This window comes from Scyliorhinus canicula, chromosome 13, assembly GCF_902713615.1.
Source record: "Scyliorhinus canicula chromosome 13, sScyCan1.1, whole genome shotgun sequence".
Taxonomy (NCBI): domain Eukaryota; kingdom Metazoa; phylum Chordata; class Chondrichthyes; order Carcharhiniformes; family Scyliorhinidae; genus Scyliorhinus; species Scyliorhinus canicula.
The window spans coordinates 135512669-135536427 of record NC_052158.1 but is presented as its reverse complement, the minus strand read 5'-3'; the positions used below and the strand labels follow the sequence as shown (position 1 = coordinate 135536427).

The window sequence follows — 23759 nt, the reverse complement described above, 5'->3', positions numbered from 1 at the left end:
CATGGAAACTCTATTCCTCCATGTCTAAGAGATGACAGCATCAAGTGACAAACTGGCTCAAGTGAAGATGTGCAGCCTGTCGGACAGAGGGAGAAGGGAGAGCAAAAAAATAAATGCTCAGCTTACCCTGTTCTCCCTTTGCAGTGTTGAATATGTACTGTAATCAGCTCATGCTGTGCATTCACAAGAGCTGGCACAGAGACATCATTGAATCATGCAGAATTTGTATTTACTTAGTATATGGCCGATGTGAAAGGAGCAATAATTTGGAATACTACTGAATTAATATATTTACCTGATTCAAATTACTTCACAGTTGGCAGTTCTTTCACTGTTAATCTTTAAAGTGCAGGTTGTGCATTGGTTTGCAGAAAACATTGACTCTCTTACCTTACTGCCTTTCACTCCATCACAGTGACATTTCGATTTACCACTACACGTACAATCCTGAAAGAAACAGACATGAAAAGCATAAGGAAAGGCAACAGTTCAGAAACCATTAAACTTTACTGTACTGTGTAACCTAGTCATGTGGGATCAAGCACAAGGGTCACTGGAGACAAGTCATTTGGAACTAAGTATGAAGGTCAAACAGTTGCGAAGGGAGAAGCCCGTTGTGGCTCTGTTGCACATTTTTCAGGAGTCCAATGTCAACTTGACTGTGTCAAAGTGGAAAATGAGTGTGTTTTAAATCTTTTGATGACACAGCACTAGATGTCAGAAGCATCTAGTAGCAGATCATCAATGTTGCATCAAGCTGTCAACATAAAACTATCTTAATTGCCTCTTTGTGTCATCTGGGAAAATGCTGACAGATGACCGGAACTAACATTGCAAAGTATTCTATATAAATAGCAGTAACACTCTCCGAACATTGGACACTGAGGAACATTGCAGAAAAATCCCAGCTCCAGATGTTAGATTAAAAACCAGCCCTTGACATGGTGAAATAGTCCAGGTTAATAGTCCACCATTGGTGGCCGTGCCTTCAGTTTCTTGGGACCCTAAACCCCGGGATTCCTTCCCTAACATAGAGAAACACTCAACGTTGAAACTGACCGATTAGCTCCTCTCCGACCACATTTAAATGTAACCCAAACCCGAAAATGGTTCAATTCTCTTCACACTGGCTTTGGGCGGGTGGCATGGTCACTTTGCCAACCTCACGCCCATTTCTGGTGAAAGTTTTTTCCCTTGGGCATCACTTACAGACATTCTACTTTAATTATTCTGGAACAAAAACAGTTCCCTATCCTCCCCACTGCTGTTCAGTGCCATTGATCTACCTCGTCGAATAAACTTTTTCTTTGTTTTGATGGGAAGTTAGCTCAAAGGAAGCTTTGATGTGCCCAACTGTGTCATATGAACTTTTCCTTTCACTCTGTCACTGACTTTGTCTTATTGTTTTAAAGTTGTGCTTAAATGCAAGTTAGTGTTGTTGCTGACCCCGTCCACCTTTTTCTGCAGATACATTACGGAGGAGTAGCTGCAGGATGACAGGAATTGGGTCCTGAATATTGATGGGACCCATTTGATGGGTATATGACTTTCAAGAAGAATAGGAAGCTAGGCAAAGGTGGAGGGGTACCTTTGTTAATCAAGGATGGCATTTGTGGAGGTGGGGGTCTCAATGGAGTCCCCGATACGGAGGAACCACCAGTTTGTTCCAGGGAGCATCGATGGCGGGTTGCTGGGCTATAACAGGGTAGGTATTAGGAGGTTGAGGGACCTGTTTGTAGATGGGAGGTTTGCGAGCCTGGGTGAGTTAGAGGGGAAGTTTGGGCTCCCCCCGGGGAACATGTTTAGGTACATGCAGGTTAGGGCGTTTGCAGGCGGCAGGTGGAGGGGTTCCCTCTGCTGCCCCCACGTGGGGTACGGGACAGGGTGCTCTCGGGGGAGTGGGTTGGAGGGGGGAGGATTTTGGACGTGTACCACATCATGCAGGAGGTGGATGAGGCCTCGCTGGAGGAGCTGAAGGGTAAATGGGAGGATCAAAGGTGTTCTGGCCTTTGCATCCCTAGTAGCCCGGTGGAGGATCTTGCTTCAGTGGAAGGATGCGAGGCCCCCAAGCGTGGAGGCCTGGATCAATGATATGGAGGGGAGGGGAGGGGAGGGGGGGTGGGTTTGTTTCTGGGGAAGGGAGAAATGTGTATATGTGTTTATTGAATATGCCGGGTGTTTATCTATTTCTTCTTTTTGTAGTTACTGGGGGGGGGGGGGGGGGGGGTTGGTTTTGGGGGTTAGGGTGTTTTTCTTGTTGTTGGTGGTAATATTGTTTTCTTGTTGTTATTTTCTGTTTTTGATATGTTTTTGAAAATCTCAATAAAAATTATTTTTTTAAAAAGGATGGCATTTGTGCAATAGTCAGAGATTACCTTGATTCAGGAAATTAAGTTGCAAAATCAGTTTGGGTGGATATGAGGAATAGTAACCACAATGTAATACAAAGTATACAGGAAGAAATATTGGGCACTCGTGATAAAGAGATGACAATGATCATGCGTGACTTCAATCTACATATCGACTGAACAAAATCAGATTGGCATGAGTAGCCTGGATGAGGATTTCATACAATACTTTTGAGATATTTTCTTAGAGCAGCACATTATGGAAGCAACCAGAGAGCAGGTTATATTAGACTTGGTATTGTGTAATGTGGCAGGATTAATTAATGACCTCAGTGTAAAGGCACCCAGAGGCAGCAGCGATCACAATACGACTGAATTTTACATCCAGTTTGAAAGGGAAAAGAGTGGGTCTAAGACTAGTATTATAAACTTAAATAAGGGCACTATATGGGAATGAAAGCTGAGCTAGCTGAAATGAACTGGGAGACTAGGCTAGGGGATGGATCAATTGAGAAACAGTGGCAGACATTTAAGTTGATATTTCAGAACTTTCAGAATAAGTATATTCCTACTATAAAAACACATTCTAAAGAGCGGATTCACCATCCATAGGAACGAAAGAAGTGAGGAAAAGCATCAAACCCAAGGAAAACCATAACTGCACAAATATGAGTGGGAAATCACATGATTGCAGCCCGGTAGCACAATGATTAGCACTGCTGCCTCACAGCGCCATGGACCCGGGACCAATTCTGGCCTCGGGTAACTGTGTGGAGTTTGTATATTCTCCCCATGTCTGCATAGGTTTCCTCCTGGTGCTCCAATTTCCTCCCACAGTACAAAGATGTGAGGGTTAGGTGGATAGGTCATGATAAATTGCCCGTAGTGTCCAAAGGTTAGGTGGGGTTATGAGGTTACATGGATGGAGTGGGCCCTTCTTTCAGAGGGTTGGTGTCGGCCTGTTGGGCAGAATAGCCTCCTTCTACACTGTAGGGATTCTATGATTGGTCAGAATATAAAGAATGGCAGAGAATTACTAAAAGTTTAATAACGAGAAAGAAATTAGAGTATGAGAGGAAGCTAGCTAGAAATGTAAAAATTAATAGCAAGAGGTTCTATAACTTTTAAAAAGGAAAAGAATTGATAGAGTGAGGGGTGATTCTCAAGAAAGTCAGAATAGGGGAGTTAATAAAGAAATGGTGGATGACATGAACAAATATTTTGTATCAGTCTTCACTATAGGAGATACAAAAACATTTCAGTAATAACTATGAGTCAGGAGATGGGAGGGAGGGACTTGGTGAAATTATTGGGCAAGTAATACTGAGTAAATGAATGGAGCTATGGGCCGACAAGTCTCTGGGTCCTGATGGATTTCATCCTATGGTTTTATAAGAGGTGGGTAATGAGATATAGATATTTCCCCAAATTCCCCAGATTTGGAAAGATTCTACATTGTGGTTACTGGAAAATAGCAAATATATGCAAACATATATTCCCTCTATTCAAGAGGGAGGCAGAAAACAGGAAAACTGTAGGCCGGTTGAGTTGACACCTGTCATGGTGATGGTGTTAGAATTGATCGTTAAAGAAGTTAAAGCTGAGCTCTTAGAAAAGCTCAAAATAATCAGAAAGAGTCAGCATGGTTTTGTGAAAGGGAAATCATGTTTAACCAATTTATTAGAGTTCTTTAAAGGAGTAACGTGTGCTGTGGATAAAGGGGAACCTGTCGATGTACTGTACTTGGATTTACAGAAGACATTTGATAAGATGCCACATAAAGGTTATTGTGGGGTATAAAAGCCATTAAGAGTGACATATAAGCATGGATAGAAGATTGACTGGCTGGCAGAAAACAGAGTATATGTATAAATGGGTCTTTGTTTAATTGCAGGATATGGCAAGTGGAGTTGTTCAGACGTCTGTGCTGGGGCCTTAACCTTTTACAATTTACATCAATAACTTAGATGAGGGGAGTAAATATATGGGAGCTAATTTTGAAGATTACACAAAGGTAGATAGGAAAGTATGTTGTGAAGAAGACATGATGAGTTTGCAGACAGAGTTGAGTGAGGGGAAAACAATCTGGCAGAGGGAGTAGAATGTGAGAAGATGTGAAGTTGTCCTCTTTGACAGGAGGATTAAATGCAGAGTATTACTTAAATGGAGAACAACTGCAGAATTCTGAGGTGCAGAGGAAACTAGGGTGTACTTGTGCATGAGTCACAAAACGTTAGTATGTAGGTACAGCATGTAATCATAAAGCCTGATTGGATGCTACTCTTTTTTAAAAATATGTTTATTGGAAATTTTCAAGATAAACAAAATAATATAAAACAATTATCAAAGTTACAAAATCAAAGAACAAAACACTCAAAAGCACACATTAACTTAACCACATACAACTAATCTAAACCCATTAACTGATGGTAACTGGCTCGCTAACAAAGGAAATGAATGGCTGCCATCATAGATAGGACCCTTCTACCGACCCTCTAATGGTGTACTTAACCTTCTCCAAATATAAGGAAGAAATTAGATCACCTAACCAGGCCGAGGCACTGGGCGGAGTAGGAGACCTCCACGCAAACAGAACTTGTCTCAGGGTTATTAATGAGGTAAAGGCGAGGACATCCACCTTCACCCCCGTCTGGAGCACAGGCGAGTCTGACACCCCGAAAATGGCCACCAGCCAACATGGCTCCAAATCAACATTGAGTATCTCCGACATGGTGTTGAAGAAAGAGACCCAGAAGCTCACTAAGTTGGAACAAGACATAGGAGTGTGGTTGGCCGGCCTCCGAGCTCACACCTTTCCTCCACCGCAGAACATGTTCCTGCTGCGAGTGCAGCACCTTTGGGCACCTTTCCGAAAGCCTGTCTCTGTGGCAGCTTTTCATGACCTCTCCCGGTGGCTTTCCAAATCCTTCTGCCTCCCCACCCTTTCTCTCTCTTTTACTCTCTCAGCTCCGTCCAGCCCGTGAAACAATGGTTCTGTCCTGGGGTGTACAGACTTGAACAGATCATCACTATCTGGGCTTTTGATTATCCACTCCTGTTTACACAAAAGAACAGGGTCATGCTGTGGATATTCAATTAATCTCCAATTCACAGACAAAGGAGGCCATCAGTATCTGTAATGGGCTAATGGCCAGTCAGATCAGAGGACAATGGATCTTGAGTGAATCACCCTGGCTGAACAGGGGCATCCTGTTTATTCCCATTAACAAGTTTAAGTCTGCATGGGGCAATGTAACTCACACCAGGTATGGGCGTATACCTCTGACTCAGTGCAACAGTTTTACCCTCAGTCTGTTAACCCTTGAATTGACCCATTACATCTTTGATCCAATTTCTTAACATCTCCTTATCATAACGCCAGTAGTAAAATAATAAGGTGGGAAAAGCTAAGGCAGCTGACTGCCTGTCTCTCTGGAGCAACACCCTATGGATCCTTGCCCTAATAAATGAGGAGACCAATTTATTAACTTTGACAAAGAAGGATTGGGGAAAAAAGTGGGGAGACATTGAAAAAGAAATAAAAATCTTGGGAGCACGTTCATTCAAATTGTCTGAACCCTGCTTGCCAAGAACAGGGGGAGGTTGTCCCACTTCTACAAGTCAGATTTGGCACCATTGACCAGACTAATATAATTTAATTCATGAAGCGAGGCCCATTCGTGGACCATTCGGATTCCTAGATAACAAAAGTCAATTTTGTCAAGGTTAAAAGGTAATGTCTCCAGAATGGCTCTCTTCCCCGAAGGGTTAACAGGGAAGCATCCGCTCTTATCCAAATTCAACTTGTATCCAAAGAATGAGACAAAACTCACAAGTAGCTTCATTTTCTCGTCCATTGTGTATACTGGGTCGTAATATAAAGAAGCAGATCATCTACGTACAGGGATCCGTTATGTTCCACCCCTCCTCAACTTCTCCCATTCAACTTAATAGAAGATCTCAGTGCTCTGGCAAGCGGTTCTATTGCCAAAGCAAACAGGAGCGGAGACAATGGACATCTCTCCCTCATGCCCCTACTCTGTGGGAAGTAGCCAGAATTCAAATCATCCGTACGAACACAGGAGTGGGGGCCCTCTAGAACATAGAACATACAGTGTAGAAAGAGGCCATTCGGCCCATTGAGTCTGCACCAACCCACTTAAGCCCTCACTTCCACCCTATCCCCATAACCCAATAACCCCACCTAACTGTTTTGGACACTAATGGCAATTTATCATGGTCAATCCACCTAACCTACATGTCTTTGGACTGTGGGAGGAAACCGGAGCACCCGGAGGGAACCCACACAGACACGGGGAGAATGTGCAGACTCCTCACAGACAGTGACCCAGAGGGGAATATAAAGTAAACTAATCAAGGATATAAACTTTTGTCCAAATCCAAACCTCCCAAGAATCTCAAAGAGATATCCCCACTCCACTCTATCAAATGTCTTTTCAGCATCTAGGGGAACAGTGCACAGGCATGTAAGTAATGGGCCTGTCAACCGCTTTTCTATTCCCACTTTAATCTCTGACCCCCACAAATGGAAATCCACTGGGTGGGCTTTGGTGCAAGGTTGCACAAGCTTGGCCCTTCCGCGGTGGACCCTACTGTAGGTCAAGGGGGTCAGAGATTAACATAAGTGCTCCCCAAAGTCAATCAGAAGACCCTCTCCTCCAGAATGCTAATCATGCCCTCTATCAGCACCCCCATGAGCCCCTCCATGAGACCCCACATAAAAGATCTCCATATCAGAGACCCTCCACCAGAGTACCCCCATCAGAGACCCCCACCAGAGAACCCCCATCAGAGACCCTCCATCAGAGAACCCCCATCAGAGAACCCTCCCATCAGAGCACCCACATCAGAGACCCCCACCAGAGAACCCCCATCAGAGAACCCCCATCAGAGAACCCTCCCATCAGAGAACCCCCATCAGAGACCCCCATCAGACCCCCACCAGATAACCCCCATCAGAGAACCCCCATCAGAGAACACTCCCATCAGAGACCCTCCATCAGAGAACCCTCCCATCAGAGAACCCTCCCATCAGAGAACCCCCATCAGAGACCCCCACCAGAGAACCCCCATCAGAGAACCCTCCCATCAGAGAACCCCCATCAGAGACCCCCATCAGAGACCCCCACCAGATAACCCCCATCAGAGAACCCCATCAGAGAACCCTCCCATCAGAGAACCCTCCCATCAGAGAACCCCCATCAGAGACCCCCACCAGAGAACCCCCATCAGAGAACCCCCATCAGAGACCCCCATCAGAGACCCCCACCAGATAACCCCCATCAGAGAACCCCATCAGAGAACCCTCCCATCAGAGAACCCGCCCATCAGAGAACCCCCATCAGAGACCCCCACCAGAGAACCCCCATCAGAGAACCCCCATCAGAGAACCCTCCCATCAGAGAACCTCCATCAGAGAACCCTCCCATCAGAGGTCCCCCCATCAGAGAACCCTCCCATCAGAGGTCCCCCAAAAGAGAACCCTCCCATCAGAGATCCCCCATTTAGAGATCCCTCCATTAGAGATTCTCCCCATCAGGGATTCTCCCCATCAGAGATCTCCCCATCAGTGAACCACACCCATCAGAGAACCCTCCCATCAGAGAACCCCCATCTCAGACCCTCATATGAGAGACCCCCCATAGAGACCCCCAGATCAGAGACCCACATATCAGATATCCCCTCATCAGAGATCCCCATCAGAGATCCCAACAGGGATTCCTCATCAGAGATCCCTCCATCAGAGATCCTTCCATCAGAGATCCCTGCATCAGAGAACCTCACAGCAGAATTTCCCCCCCATCAGAGATCCCCCTATCAGAGATTCTGCCCCCCACCAGTGATCCCCCCCCCCCCCCCCAAGAGTCACCCCTGCCTGGAAGCTAGGCAGAATTACTGTTTTTTCACTTACCAGTCTCTTACATCTGTGCCTCAGTCAGTAGTGTTGAAAGCAGCAGCTGTTACAAGTGTCCTATGCTTCATAGAAAGCCAAAACACATCACAAGGCTTTAAACCCCCTCAGATCTTTTGATCTGTGAGAGCTCTATTCACTTTCAAAGAAAAATAGCTTTTAGTAGGCTGTAATTGACGGGGTATTAGCTTTCAGACTGCCAGGTGTCTGGATTGTTTATATTCATTTCCCTCTTGAAACACCTACCAGATAGGTGCTTTCATTTCCTCCTTTTCTCAGCAGAAACCACTTAGCTCCTAAGGAGCTGTCAATCATAGCTACATGTTCATAAACATTGTGGTTAGCTTCACAGCAAGATTCTTGAGATGCATTCAAGCATGAAGGGAGGTCTCATTTAGGGTCTTATGAGGGGGTTCTCAGTGTGGGGGGGTCTCATGTTGGTCCATTATGGGATCACATGGGGTGTCTAATAGGAGGGTTTCATGTGGTGTCCCATGAGGGTATCGCATGGGAAAATCCCATGTGGGGTCCCATGCGGGGTCTTATGTGGGGTCTTAAAGGGTTTAATGGAGGTCTCTTTTCATATGCGTTTCTGAATACTTGCCTCTTTTAAATCCCCATTAGCAATTGATAAAGAATTAAATTCCATCAGGGTGTTTTGATCTTTCCTTCATGATGAGTCACAGAGTTGGTGTGATTATTTAGCTCTGTGACTCAATCAATCAGAAAACACAATGGCAGCAGATTTCCTTTTAAATGAAGAAAAAGATCATGAACTGATCCAACTCTGGGCTACTGCTGTGAATGGCGCAAATTATAATAATCAGAGAGACAGATTAGTTGCCATTTTATCGCACCTCCCTGCCTCTAAACCTCATTGAGGCAGTGGGTGGAATTTAGTATTGGGGAGACAGGGGTCCCCACCACCAGATGGAGAAGCAATATGGTACCAACATTGATTTTCAATGGGAGGCCCGGTGCAATTACGAGGTAAATAGGCATTTACCTGGGCAGCACAGGGCTTCCTGTCAGGGAAAAATCCCAGTAGCGTGCAAATCCTGCCCCTGAGAGCTGTCAGCCAGAGAATGACATCTTTTCATTCCTAGCAATGCCATCAGGATTAGTGGCAGTGCTGGTAACACACGAGAGCCTTCACCAAGGGGCTGGTTTAGCTCACTGGGCTAAAACGCTGGCTTTAAAAGCAGACCAAGCAGGCCAGCAGCACGGTTCGATTCCCGTACCAGCCTCCCCGGACAGGCGCCGGAATGTGGCAACTAGGGGCTTTTCACAGTAACTTCATTGAAGCCTACTCGTTTCATTTCATTTCATTTCAGGGATTGTTGCTGCATTCCTTGAAAGGGGAGCAGAATGGGGACCGTGGGGAGATTGGCTTGTGGGGGGCGCAGAGGGAGATCTAGGGCCGGTTCTGAGCCGGTTTCTGCCCCTTTCCGACACCAAGTCCCTCAAAACGGGCAGCACGGTAGCGTTGTGGATAGCACAATTGCTTCACAGTTCCAGGGTCCCAGGTTTGATTCCGGCTTGGGTCAACGTCTGTGCGGAGTCTGCACATCCAGCCCGTGTGTGCGTGGGTTTCCTCCTGGTGCTCCGGTTTCCTCCCACAGTCCAACGATGTGCAGGTTAGGTGGATTGGCCATGATAAATTGCCCTTCGTGTCCAAAATTGCCCTTAGTGTTGGGTGGGATTACTGGGTTATGGGGGTAGGGTGGAGGTGTTGACCTTGGGTAGGGTGTTCTTTCCAAGAGCCGGTGCAGACTCGATGGGCCGAATGGCCTCCTTCTGCACTGTAAATTCTATATAAATTCTATGATAATTGGGCAGCCTGTGAACAAGGAACCAATCACCTACCCAGGGAGGCCACTGGCTCACAGGGATGGTGGGCAGCTTTCTGGAAAAACGAGAAACACATGCAAATGTTGTGTAGTCCCTGGGTTGCCATTAAATCCCAGTGGGCTCGGGGATAACTGGTTATAAATGGTTCATTAATGAGCCTGAATGGCTTCTCACTGCTGGCAGGTTGGTGTCCCGCTCAGTAAATGGGAAACAGGTTTCCTGCCGCCAGGTGTTAGGTCAAAGAATCACAGGATATCTACAGTGCAGAAGGAGGCCATTCAGCCCATCGAGTCTGCACCGACCCGGCAAACGAGCACCCCACTCAGTTTCAATAACCCTCCCCGTCCCCGGAACACCTGAGTAACTTCCCATGCGGTTTCCCAGTCTGCCCACTATCTTGCCTGTTCTAAAGTGAACCACTAACCTTCACTTGGTATTGTTTCTTCAGCTGACATTAAAATAAATGCAAAAACAGAAAATGCTGGAAAGTCTCAGCAGACCCGACAGCATTTGTGGAGAGAGAACTGAACTAATGTTTCGAGTCCTTCTCAAAGCCGGAGATGCTGTCAGACCTGCTGAGACTTTCTGGCATTTTCTGCTTTTAGTTCAGATTCCAGCATCTGCGGTAATTTGCTGTTATATTAAAATAAATGCACTTGCTTAGCAGGCCTCACAAAGGGAAAGACTTCATGATTGATTGGGGTCAAGTACCGCACAGCAGTGTAATCTCATGGGCAGGAGTGTGTCGATTTTATTAATAGGGTTGCGCAGCGTTAGATGCCAGCCACTCCTGAGCCCTTAGCGCTCCATTATCACCAGCTTTGTATCAAATTACTTGAATCATGAAATCATTCACCCTTTGCCTCAGGTAGCAATGCAACAGTTTAGTAACAAGGTTTGAACATTTTTGAATATCACTCTCCGCATTTACGAATAGAATAGAATAGAATATACAGTGCAGAAGGAGGCCATTCGGCCCATCGAGTCTGCACCGATCCACTTTAGCCCTCACTTCCACCCTAACCCCGTAACCCAATAACCCCTCCGAACCTTTTTTGGACACTAAGGGCAAATTAGCATGGCGAATCCACCTAACCTGTACGTCTTTGGACCGTGGGAGGAAACGGGGAGAACGTGCACACTCCGCAGAGAGTAACCCAGCGGGGAATCGAACCTGGGACCCCGACGCTGTGAAGCCACAGTGCTACCCACTTGTGTTACCATGCTGCCCATTTCTTGTATACGTTTTATTGTAAATCCAGCAAGGCAAAAGTTGGAGAAAAAAGTAGGCACAATACACTGTCTGGATATTGGGGTCAGTCATGGAGCAAGGATACTGTGGTGATTGTTCCTTTAAGGGCAAAACCGCAGAGGAGGGTCACCTGGCTTGGGGTACCAATTGGGACTGCGAATGGGTGGTGTGATGATATGTGAACCATCATCTGTGCATATAATATAATAACCAAACCGTATGTAAACATTAGTGCCTGCATGTATAGATTAGTATTCTAGCATCAAACCACAGGTGGTGTGGTGACATGAGTAGGTCACTGGAAGACAGGCCACACGGGATGCATTCTAGCATCCGACAACAGGTGGCGTGGCAACAGGAGTATGTCACTGGAAGATATCCACATGGGAGACAGGATGTATTCTCCTTGACAGCCCAGAGACGGGTGAGAGACGCTGGACAGCAAGCACAGGTTGCAGTCACAGATCGAGCAGCTCCTGCGTCAACAGTAGCACAAGTGGATAACACTGTGACTTCACAGCGCCAGGGAACCAGGTTTGATTCCCCGCTGGGTCACTGTCTGTGCAGAGTCTGCACTGTGTCTGCGTGGGTTTCCTCCAGATGCTCTGGTTTCCACCCACAGTCCAAAGATGTGCAGGTTAGGTGGATTGGCCATGATAAATTGCCCTTAGTGACCAAAAAGTTTAGGAGTGGTTATTGGGTTACAGGGATAGGGTGGAAGTGAGGGCTTAAATGGGCCAGTGCAATTGATAGGCCGAATGGCCTCCTTCTGCACTGTATGTTCATGTTCTAACAGTAGTTAATCATAGTTGTTTGTATTTAGCCGTCGTATCCAACTGTCGTCTCAGTAGACATCATAGAAACACTTTAGTGTTTTAGTTAATTAATAAACAGTTTTGTTCATTTACAAAGCCAGATGTTCTCTGCTCATTTCAACTAGAAAGGCCTCACCATCTGTGCATACAGGGAACATTACAGGTGGAGTCCTGTCTTAGGCAGAAGATATCTAGAAGATGTATAGGGACTGGTGCAGCCGGTGGGTTGCTCTAAGGCAGTGGGGGCTGCTGGCCTCTGTAACGTTTGTTCTTATTAATAAATACCTTTTGTGTTTCTAAAGAAGTCCGTGAGCGTGTATCATTACAGGTACTTGCGGTTGACTGTGAAGAAATCTACCCACAAAGGTTTGGTGATCTCTGAGTCTTCTTGTTTTCCCTCTTTTATTTGACAGCAGTTTATATTTGCAGCAGTTCAAAAACATAATTACTCAGCATTCAACAAGGGATAACTTTTTCAAGGGTTCTCACAGTGAGACCAACAGTATAAGGGTGGAAGTTCTGGCTTGTTCAATTAATTCTTCAGCGATTAGAGTCAACAGCACACCCTCTAGAGGAGCGTAGATTCATTAACAGCAATTGAATTCCAAGGCTGAGATTGACAGATTTTTAATCAGTTAAGGAATCAGGTTTTCGGGATAAGGCAGGGAAAGTGCAGTTGAGGATTATCAGCCATAATCTCATTGACTGGCAGAGCAGGCTTGGAGGGCCGAATGGCCGACCTCTTGCTCCTATATCTTATTGTCTTAGCTGCGGACTCCAGAGGTTTCTCTCTATTTTGATGAACTGGTGGCAGTAAACGCTTTCAGTTTTTGCCATCGTTACTATCGCAAAACTTAGGTCAGACCACTGTGCACCCCAATCTGCAATTTACATCTTGATTTCAGTAACAAAAGGTAATACAATTATTTGTTCATTTAAGCAGTAAAATGTGGTCTCTGCGATTGCAATGGAATAGTTGTCAGTGGCGATCACAGTGGTGTTAACTCAGGAAACTGGGTTGTGCTGTATGGAAGGAAATTTGCCACCCTAACCCAGTCTCTCCTATATGTGACTCCAGATCAGCAACTTGATAGTAGATTGCCCTCTGAAATAGCCAATCAAGCGACTCAGTTGACCCACACATCTACTAAAAAGAGTAAGAATAGAAGTACTAGGCGCAGGAGTAGGCAATTCAGTCCTTTGAGTCTGCTCCACCATTCAATACGATCATGGCTGATCTCATCTCCAATTGGATATATGTGTGGCTCATATCCAGTTTTGGGAACAAGTGACCCCCAGCTAGTTTCACATACAAATACTCCACACGTGGCATGGGCTATCTATCCAGGCAGGAGGCCCTGTCACAGTCATTTTACAATTGGAGCAGAGGCCAACCGACTTATCTGGCTTCAACACCTGGACCACTAGCGCAGCCCACTCTGTAAATCGAACTGGGCTTATGATGCCCACGCTCTCCAAGCACCGTAACTCAGATTCCACCTTCGAGAGCACGTCATAGGGAACCGGTCGTGCTCTGAAGTATTTGAGTTGGGCCTCTGGGTCGTCGCAAATCCGCCCCTTGGCCCCCTTTATTCTACCCAGGCCTTCCTGGAATACCTCTCAATATTCACCGAGGCCCTTGCACTGGCTGCCGTTGCCCACCCGGAATATCTGCTGTCAGTCCAAATGAAGCATTCACAGCCAATTATGACCCAACAGATTGGGTGCTGGCCCTGTACCACTATTAGCAGCAGTCTGACTGTCTGCTGCCCGTGGGTCACCGGGGTCTCGGCGGTTCCTATTATGTTCAGTGGTTCCCCAGTACATGTCGCCAATCTGGCCTTGGTATTGCGCAAGCTCAATATCAGGATTCCCGTTCAAAGCCGGGGGAAGGTCTGCTGACCAATGATGGAGACATCAGCCCCTGTGTCTATCTCCATTACTAGCGGGTGCCCGTTGACTTGCGGTTTGATCCAAATCGGTAGCACTTTAGGGGCTATGATTCAATTCAGCTGCATCAAGTCGTCCTCCTCAGGGTGGGCCACATGCAAAGCACTGGTTCGAGGCAACCTTAACATCTGCTCTGGGCGGTGTGTTCTTTGCCGATTCTGGCAGCCTTGGGTTGCCGCACATTCTGTGACTGCAGGCTTGGCAATGTCACTGCTAATCCCCGTTGTCTTCTCGGGAGGTGTCACGCTGGTCTGTTGTGGCCCTTGACCATTAAGTCCAGATGCAGTGTTGTTTTGGTGGCAATCTGGTCATGCAAGCACTGCCCTGAGATGGTGCTGTATATGTCGCCAATCATGTGTTGTATGGGGTCGACCCCCATATGTTGTATGGGGGTCGACCAACACGATGGACGCTGTAGTCAACGGAAACCTGGAGCACCGGAACCCCCCCTTCTCCTGGGACATGGCTATCTTGAAGGCTTTTTTCAAATCTAGTGTACGCTCTGCCAACAACTCTCTCTGAGTGACCACATTGTTAATCCCGCACGTTAAACAGTCCCTTAACATCTCAAAAGGGTTGGACCAAACTTGCAATGCTCAGTCGTCCTTCAGAGTGGAGCTAGAAAGTCCATTACTGACTCCCCTGGAGTCCACACAACAATGTTAAATCTGTACCGTTGCATAATTATGGTAGGCTTTGGGTCATAAGGATTAGATACCAACTCCACCAATTCATCAAAGGACTTCAAATCCGGGCATCCAGGAACATGAGGCTTTTAATTATGTCAAAGGTTGGGTCCCACAGGCAGTCAGGAGGATTACCTTCCCTCAGTCCTCTCCACTGACGCTGTTAGCCTGGAAGAAATACCGCCTTCGCTCGGCATATTGGGCCTAATATTCCAGGCCTGCATCAAAGGTCTGTAACTTTCTAAGGAGCGGCATTTTCAAACTCTATCAAACACGTTGTTGTGTTGCAATATCCCAATGTCGCTCGGATGACCATAATCGTAATCATTGCTTTTACCTCGTCGCCAGTATAAAGACCCTGAAGGCCAATTAGTTCAGTAACCGCTAGTTTTTTCATGGTCAAAGGAAATGGCCGATACACACAGTATAAATCCCAGTTGGGACAACCAGGATGCAGGTCCCTGTCTGGGCTAGTTTAATAGAGTCTAATTATGAGCCCCATCTCGGCAGGCCTCCGTCCGTTAACAGGAAAGCTTGTGCTCCATGAGTCCCACGGGGGAGATTGATTATGGTACCACATGGGCCTTATGGTCATTACAATTTCATACTTGATATGCATATGCATCGCAATATGGGCAGGGAGCACTGAGCACACTAGCAGTATACAGGACAACTGTTTTCAAGGTACAGTCAAACCTCAGCAAGCATTTAACTTCAGGACTTTTTCACAAAGCAACTGGAGCGATTCAGCAATGCTCGAAGTAGCCTCAACAGCACGAGGTGCTGCAAGAGAGACCTGTCTGAAAACTCAAACACCGTGCTGCCAGGTGTCTGACTAGTTGATATGAGGCCAATTATCCCCTGTCCCACAGTGCTGCAGGCCATCAATATTCAATTCACCTTTCTGCCATATCATATTAAAGTTTATAATAACTGAACATTGCTGCTGACGCTCACCATTGTGGGTCCTGGCTCCATGGTACTATTGAACAGGAGCATCATTAAGATAGTCACATGAATTAACTTGGATGACATCATGTTTTAATATTTCTTTGTCGAAATATTGAAAGCATTGTAATTACTTTCAAATGGGTGACATCAACACAGCTCGTTCAGTGCCGTCTGTACAATTGCCTGAGCCACACCTGCCACCACCTACAGTTCACAGCAATGTAAATAGAAAGACTTTAAGTTACATTTCTTGATGTCATTAATTTTATTTAAGGCAGTCTGTAAAACCGAAGCCTGACACGAGAGTGGAATGAAAATTACCCTTTTGTTCAACTTATAATGACAGACGGCTGATATCCACCCAGGCCTTAGAAACAGTATCACTGGGTTATTAATTAGGTAACATAATCTAATTGAGCTGGATCAAGGCAGGATTTGTCAAACAGCTGCTTTTGTGAATGTGTTATGGATTTTGCTGCCCATTGTTCAAATAAAGTTCCTTAGGCTGATTTTTTAAAAAGGAAACTCCATTTGTAAGGGTTTTATGGCTACGAAATCCCAACGTTTCAATAGGTGCGGAGGCATTACACAGCTATGTAGGTGAGATGCCTGCAGGATTCTGCACAGACTCCCCCTTCTGAAGAGCATTTGTCGCTTTTTGGATCTATTGATAGTCCATGGCATCCTATCCCAGGTTACGTTCCACACAAGCTCTGGTTTAGCTCATAGAAAAGCACAGGCTTACCCAATGGAGGCTTTTGTTTGAGACACAAGGGCGCAATTCTCCGCCCCACGCCGGGTGGGAGAATTGTGGGAGTGCCGGGCGATTCACGCCACGCCGCCCTGGCACCCGCACGCGATTCTCCCACCCCCCCCCAAAATGGCGCGTCGCAATTTGCGACAGGCCGCTCGGAGAATCGCCGCTCCGGTTGAGCGGCGATTCTCCGGCCCGGATGGGCCGAGCGGCCTGCCCAATCCGACCGGTTCACACCGGCGCCAACCACACCTGGTCGCTGCCGGCATGAACAGCGCGGGACCGCTGCGTGTGGGGCCTGTGTGGGGCGGAGGGAGAATCGAGCAACAGGGGGGTGCTCAGGAGGGGTCTGGCCTGCGATCGGTGCCCAACGATTGTCGGGCTGGCGTCTCTGAAAGACGCACTCTTTTCCCTCCGCCGCCCCGCAAGATCACTCCGACATGTCTTGCGGGGTAGTGGAGGGGAAGACTGCAACTGCGCATGCGCGGGTTGGCGCCGGCCAACCTGCGCATGCGCGGGTGACGTCATTTAGGCCCCGCCGGCCGCGTCATTCAGGCGGCGCCGCTTTGACGCAAGCGTCAAGACCCGGCGCCCGAGATTGACGCGCCGCCGCTCTGGGGGTGGGAGAATAGGGGGCGAGGAGCGGTCTCCGACGGCGGAGTGAAACACTCCGGGTTTCACTCTGCCGTCGGCACTTTGTCTCCCTTTGGGAGAATTGCGGCCAAGGTACCTTGAGAAACTGAAATCATACGTTGCAGAGCACTATGCACTGTACTCATATAGAAGGAATAAGGGGGAAATAATCATTTCCACAGATGTCCCAAAGTGCTTCACAGGCAAGTAATTACCTTTGAAATGCAATCACCCTTGTTACATGGGGAAACGAGTTTGCCATATTTGTGACAAGCAAATTCCGAGAAACAGCAGTGGCCACTTAATCTTACTTTGCTGATTTTGGTCAAGGAAGAAAAGCCCTTTCTTTTTTCACGGAAGCACGACCTGAATATCGTGCTGCGTTAACATCTCGTCTGGAAGACAGAGCTTCCAACAGTGCTGCATGCCTTCATTCCTGTAATGGTGAGCTGATATTAGTTGCTCAACATAGCATTGGTACTTCAACGCCAACCTCTGGGCTAAGGGACTGAGAGGCATGAATGCTGGCAACAATTCAAGTTGAGCTATAAGTAGTTCATGCACCCTTCCAAAATGGTACACTACCAAGAGCAGAATGTCTTGTATGCTAATGCATGCTTCCTGCAAAGCTGTCTTCAATGCTTACAATTTTTCAAAGGTGAAATAAGCCATGGACGGGTGACTTTAAGGCAATTTTAGTACTCAGTACAGTTACTGTTAATGGTACCTGTTTGTAACCCCACTATCCCATGGAAAAAACTACAGTGAGATACATTTGTGAACAACAATTACGATTGAGTTGAGGTTGGATGATCTGCTGCCTCCAACATGCCACGTTCATGCTGTACTTCTCTCACCTCATGCTCTTTCTCACCTTTTACCCCTTCACAAGATAGTGTCAGCAGTAATGGACTTTGGCAACGTGTTGGCAATGTGGGAGGCCGGTAGCATTGAGAAATAAGCAGTTTTGGCAGCAAAGTGCTTAGTAATGACCTTGTAAAGAAATCATTTTCACATTCAGTGGATCAGGAGTCCGAGGGTGTGAAACAGTTAGTAGGTGATAAGAAATGTGTTGGAAGATACTGCAGCAGAGTATGATTACATTCAGCCACTTGCCACTTTATAACTAGAAAGTGTTTACATGCATCTCTTCTTTGGTTCCTCCTTTTTACAAGAGTAATCATGATTTAATTTTCATAAATTAAACCTTTGGAATATGTTTTTGACGATTCGGATTTTAAAAGTTTACCACCAGGAAAATATAATCGAGACTAACAAAGCGATGTTTCATGGACCATTTTGTTTCAAGCAATTCTCAGCATGTTATGACCTATGCCTATCTAAACCATGGACTGGATTCTCCGCCCCGCCGCACCACATTTCTGTTTCACCCTGCCGGCGGGATGCTCCTTTATGCCGGCCGGTCAATGGGGTTTCCCATTGTGGGGCATCCCCACAACGTCAGGAAACCCCCGGGCTGCCAGCAAAATGGAACATCCCGCCGGCGGAGAATCCAGCCCCATGTCTCCATTATGTCTAATCTCTGTATGGTTATTCATGCTAATTACACATCATTTTTTAAATGTCCTGTGCATTCACATACATACTGCTTAATACTGGCTCAATTTTTTGTCAATCTTACTACTTTCATTTATTCTTTCTTCTAATCTGTTTTTGATAGTGTTGCTGCTTTTCTCCTTTAACCTTGCTACATCCTCTCCTCTTTTGTTTCCCTTTCTGCATTTGCCATTTTCTAATCCTTGCTGTATTGATTGAAACTTTCCTCCACAGCATTGGTGAATCGCCTAGCGAGGACACGGTCCCAGTCTTGGCGGTAGTAGAAGGACTCCTATCAGACTCCTATTTATCGACTACAGCTCCGCCTTCAACACCATAATCCCAGCCAAGATCATATCAAAGCTCCAAAACCTAGGACTTGGCTCCCCGCTCTGCCACTGGATCCTCGATTTTCTGACCAACAGACCCCAATCAGTAAGAATGAACAACAACACCTCCTCCACAATAGTCCTCAATACCGGGGCCCTGCAAGGCTGTGTACTTAGCCCCCTACTCTACTCCATGTACATACACGACTACATGGCAAAATTTGGTTTCAACTCCATCTACAACTTTGCTGACGATACGACCATAGTGGGCCGGATCTCGAATAACGGCGAGTCAGAATACAGGAGGGAGATAGAGAACCTAATTGAGTGGTGCAGCGACAACAATCTCTCCCTCAATGCCAGTAAAACTAAAAAGCTGGTAATTGAATTCAGGAAGCAAAGTACTGTACACACCCCTGTTAGCATCAATGGGGCCGAGGTGGAGATGGTTAGCAGTTTCAAATTCCTAGGGATGCCCATCTCCAAAAATCACCCACGTCGATGCTTCCACCAAGAAAGCACAACAGCGCCTATACTGCCTCAGGAAACGTACCAACATTTATATTTGCACCATAGAAAGCATCATATCTGGCTGCATCACAGCCTGGTATGGCAACTGCTCGGCCCAGAAGCGCAAGAAACTTCAGAGAGTCGTGAACACCGCCCGGTCCATCACACGAACCTCCCTCCCATCCATTGACTCCGTGTAACCCTCCCACTGCCTGGGGAAAGCGGGCAGCATAATCAAAGACCCCTCCCACCCGCCTTACTCACTCATCCAACTTCTTCCAGCAGACAGGAGATACAGAAGTCTGAGAACACGCACAAACAGACTCAAAAACAGCTTCTTCCTCACTGTCACCAGATTCCTAAATGACCCTCTTATGGACTGACCTCATTAACACTACACCCTGTTTGCTTCATCCAATGCCAGTGCTTATGCAATTACATTGTATACCTTGTGTTGCCCTATTATGTATTTTCTTTTATTCCCTTTTCTTCCCATGTACTTAATGATCTGTTGAGCTGCTCGCAGAAAAATGCTTTTCACTGTACCTTGGCACACGTGACAATAAACAAATCCAATCCAAGGATCTGCTGCATTAAGGGTTAACATGGTACTGAGTACAGTGCCACCTGCTGGTGATCTAAGGAGGCACCTGAGCTAGAGCTTAAGTCAGCAGAGTAGAGCTGGGTAGCAATAGATAGGAACCTACCACGGAGTCCTCTCCATAACTTTATTCTCTACTGCAGTCATTTTCAAACTCAGTGTCTCGACCCACGGGTGGGTCGTGGGTGGGTGTTGGGGAGGGTCATGGAGCAATTGCCCATGGTGTTCCCGATCGTGGGGGGAAGTGCCCAATGGCCGCGCCCAGCTTTCAAGAATGAAGTCCGTCCCTTGCAAGCGTGCCCCCTCAGCCGGATGTAGCAGTCCGCTGGCCCGGAGCCCAGCGGGGCAGACTGCCCCCTCCAGATGTCAGCGTGTTGTCCCAGGAGCAGGTTTATTTTAAAATCGTTGGAATCTTCCTGCCAGAAGCGGCGGCACAGAGCAGGTCCCGTGCCCCGTACACTGATGTCACGTGCTCTGGGCGCTAAATCACTGACGAGGTCCTCCGTTTCACAACTTCCAACAAGCAAGCAACAGGACTGACGAATTTTAAATGATTCATTTCAGAACGAGGAAGGGAGGGCCAGAGACACAAACAGGCTAGGATCTCACAGCTAATTCTGCTGGAGAATGGTGCCCAGGAGATTCCACAGCAGCAGTGGTGGTATGAGCTTCTCAGAACAGTCCACAGCAGGACAAAGCAGTGCTAGTGTAAGCTCCAGGGCCTCTGGTGAACACCCAACAAAGAAAAAACTGAAATCGGGAATAAAGCAGCATAAAAATATTTGTGGCAATGCAAATCAGAATGCAAAGCCCATGTGTGTTATATGCAGGGAAGTACTGGTAAATGGAAGTTTAAAACCCTCAAAACTTCAAAATCATTTGAAGACTAAGCATGGTGAGTTCCAGGATGAACCTCATGATTTTTTTCAAAGGATGCAGCGAGAACTTAAATCATCAGCAGAAGTCGTTAGCAGAAATGTAACATTGAATGACAAAGCAAGTGCGATCGTGAGAATCAAGCTGGCTCACCTGTCGCATTAAAGGTAAGAAATAATGGTGAGTTGCGAAGGTTGGCTGGTGTGGGTCGCGAAGGCTGGCCGGCGTGGGTCGCGAAGGCTGGCCGGCGTGGGTCGCGAAGGCTGGCTGGTGTGGGTCGCGAAGGTTGGCCGGCGTGGGTCGCGAAGGCTGGCCGGTGTCAGTCGTGAAGGTTGGCCGGTGTGAGTCGTGAAGGCTGGCCGGTGTGGGTCGTGAAGGCTGGCCGGCGTGGGTCGCGAAGGCTGGCCGGTATGGGTCGTGAAGGCTGGCCGGCGTGGGTCGCGAAGGCTGGCCGGTGTGGGTCGTGAAGGCTGGCCGGCGTGGGTCGCGAAGGCTGGCCGGTGTCAGTCGTGAAGGTTGGCCGGTGTGAGTCGTGAAGGCTGGCCGGTGTGAGTCGTGAAGGCTGGCCGGCGTGGGTCGCGAAGGCTGGCCGGCGTGGGTCGTGAAGGCTGGCCGGTGTGAGTCGTGAAGGCTGGCCGGCGTGGGTCATGAAGGCTGGCCGGCGTGGGTCGCGAAGGCTGGCCGGCGTGGGTCGCGAAGGCTGGCCGGCGTGGGTCGCGAAGGCTGGCCGGCGTGGGTCGTGAAGGTTGGCCGGTGTCAGTCATGAAGGTTGGCCGGTGTGAGTCTTGAAGGCTGGCCGGCGTGGGTCGGGAAGGCTGGCCGGCGTGGGTCGCGAAGGTTGGCCGGTGTGAGTCGTGAAGGCTGGCCGGCGTGGGTCGTGAAGGCTGGCCGGCGTGGGTCGTGAAGGTTGGCCGGTATGAGTCGTGAAGGCTGGCCGGTGTGGGTCGTGAAGGCTGGCCGGCGTGGGTCGCGAAGGCTGGCCGGCGTGGGTCGTGAAGGCTGGCCGGCGTGGGTCGCGAAGGCTGGCCGGCGTGGGTCGCGAAGGCTGGCCGGCGTGGGTCGTGAAGGCTGGCCGGTGTGGGTCGCGAAGGCTGGCCGGTGTGGGTCGCGAAGGCTGGCCGGCGTGGGTCGTGAAGGCTGGCCGGTGTGGGTCATGAAGGCTGGCCGGCGTGGGTCGTGAAGGCTGGCCGGTGTGGGTCGCGAAGGCTGGCCGGCGTGGGTCGTGAAGGCTGGCCGGTGTGAGTCGTGAAGGTTGGCCGGCGTGGGTCGTGAAGGTTGGCCGGCGTGGGTCGTGAAGGCTGGCCGGCGTGGGTCGTGAAGGCTGGCCGGTGTGGGTCGTGAAGAATGGCCGGTGTGGGTCGTGAACGTCAGCCAGCGTGGGTCCCAATGGTTGGCCAGTTGGTAAAAGTGGGTCCCGGGAACAAAAGTTTGGAAAACACTGCAGTACTGAATATGTACATAGCTCAGAAATGAAAGATTTATTGAGTACTTCTACAAGACTGCTTAAGGGCGTTTAAGCAGTGCACGCCATAGGTAATAAGAAGCCAGCAAAACATGGTGGTAGCTGGAGATAAAAATCCACATCCTCTGTAAAAAGACTGAAGAAATCAAGAAAAGGACACCAGCAACGAATCTCTCCTCCGAAAAGCAAGAAGCTGAGAAAACTCACCGTAAAAGCTCCAGAGACTGAAAATCCTGGCAGCAGAAAAAAAGACAGAAGTTAAGCTCAATCTAAAGTTTCCACTGGAAGCAGCTTCAACAAAACAGAGCCAGCAACTTGCATAGCGAGATACAACCATACAAGGTTCCAGGGAAAACCGTTCTGTGAACTATTTCTTTCAAAAATTGGTCAGGCCGAAAACTCAGTTGCACATTTGACCCTCGCTCGACCTCTGGAAAAAGAGGGAAAAAATTGAAAACTAATTTAAATGAAAACTTGAATGCCTTGCAAAATTTTCCACCTCTCAGGCAGCGAGAGGTCTATCCTCCTGACCTGGATCCGACCCGTGACAGGCCGCCACCATTCAACTGGCCTACAGTCACCACCTGACCTGCAGCTTCTTCCTCCCAGCCCATCGCCGCAATTTTAAAAGTCGGGCCAAAAGTCTGAAACGCGCAAATGCCTTCTTGGCAATACCGGTGGTGCCATTTTGAAATTCCGCTCCATCAAATCCAACAGGACATTTGGCATCCTTGAGAAACATTGTTTTTACATTACTTACCTGCATCAGACATCAGCGTTCTGAGTTGTGTCGTAGTACAGATGCACACAGAACATCTAGCTCTTTGACTAGTGAGATAGTTTTATTAACAAGACGAACATGTGAAAAGATAACTAATGAACTATGGTACAAATGGCAACGAGTAAATGAATTCAGTGAATTCTCCTGGAGCTACTTCTAGTGCGACTGTCCTCCAGTACAACCTACTACCAACTGCCCGATATCTCGAGTCACATGGTAGATTTCTATCACGACCTGCTGGTTGGAGTTCGTATCGATAACTATAGACAATAATACGTAACTATATACTAAAGTGTGCACAGGCATATCACCACAATCAGCAAAGAATCAGAGCAACACCTTCATTGCTTTGCTTTACTGGTTTGGTGGTCTTGTGAATCATGTAGTCCTGATTCAGGGCGTTGATGAATCCAATCATAGGCTCTGGAAACTGTTCAAAGCCTTTGGTGGATATTTTAATCTTCAAGCTGA

At 47.7% G+C, this 23759-nt stretch overlaps 1 protein-coding gene across 2 annotated transcripts in view; it reads right to left on the bottom strand.

Annotated features, from left to right (window-relative positions):
• Positions 1–23759, bottom strand: part of LOC119975940 (collagen alpha-5(IV) chain-like) — a 255363-nt gene that overhangs the window by 159940 nt on the left and 71664 nt on the right. For both annotated transcript variants that reach the window (XM_038815905.1, XM_038815906.1), the window contains exon 2: positions 391–447. In XM_038815905.1, the coding sequence (XP_038671833.1) occupies positions 391–447 (57 nt within the window). The remainder of the gene's footprint in view (positions 1–390; positions 448–23759) is intronic.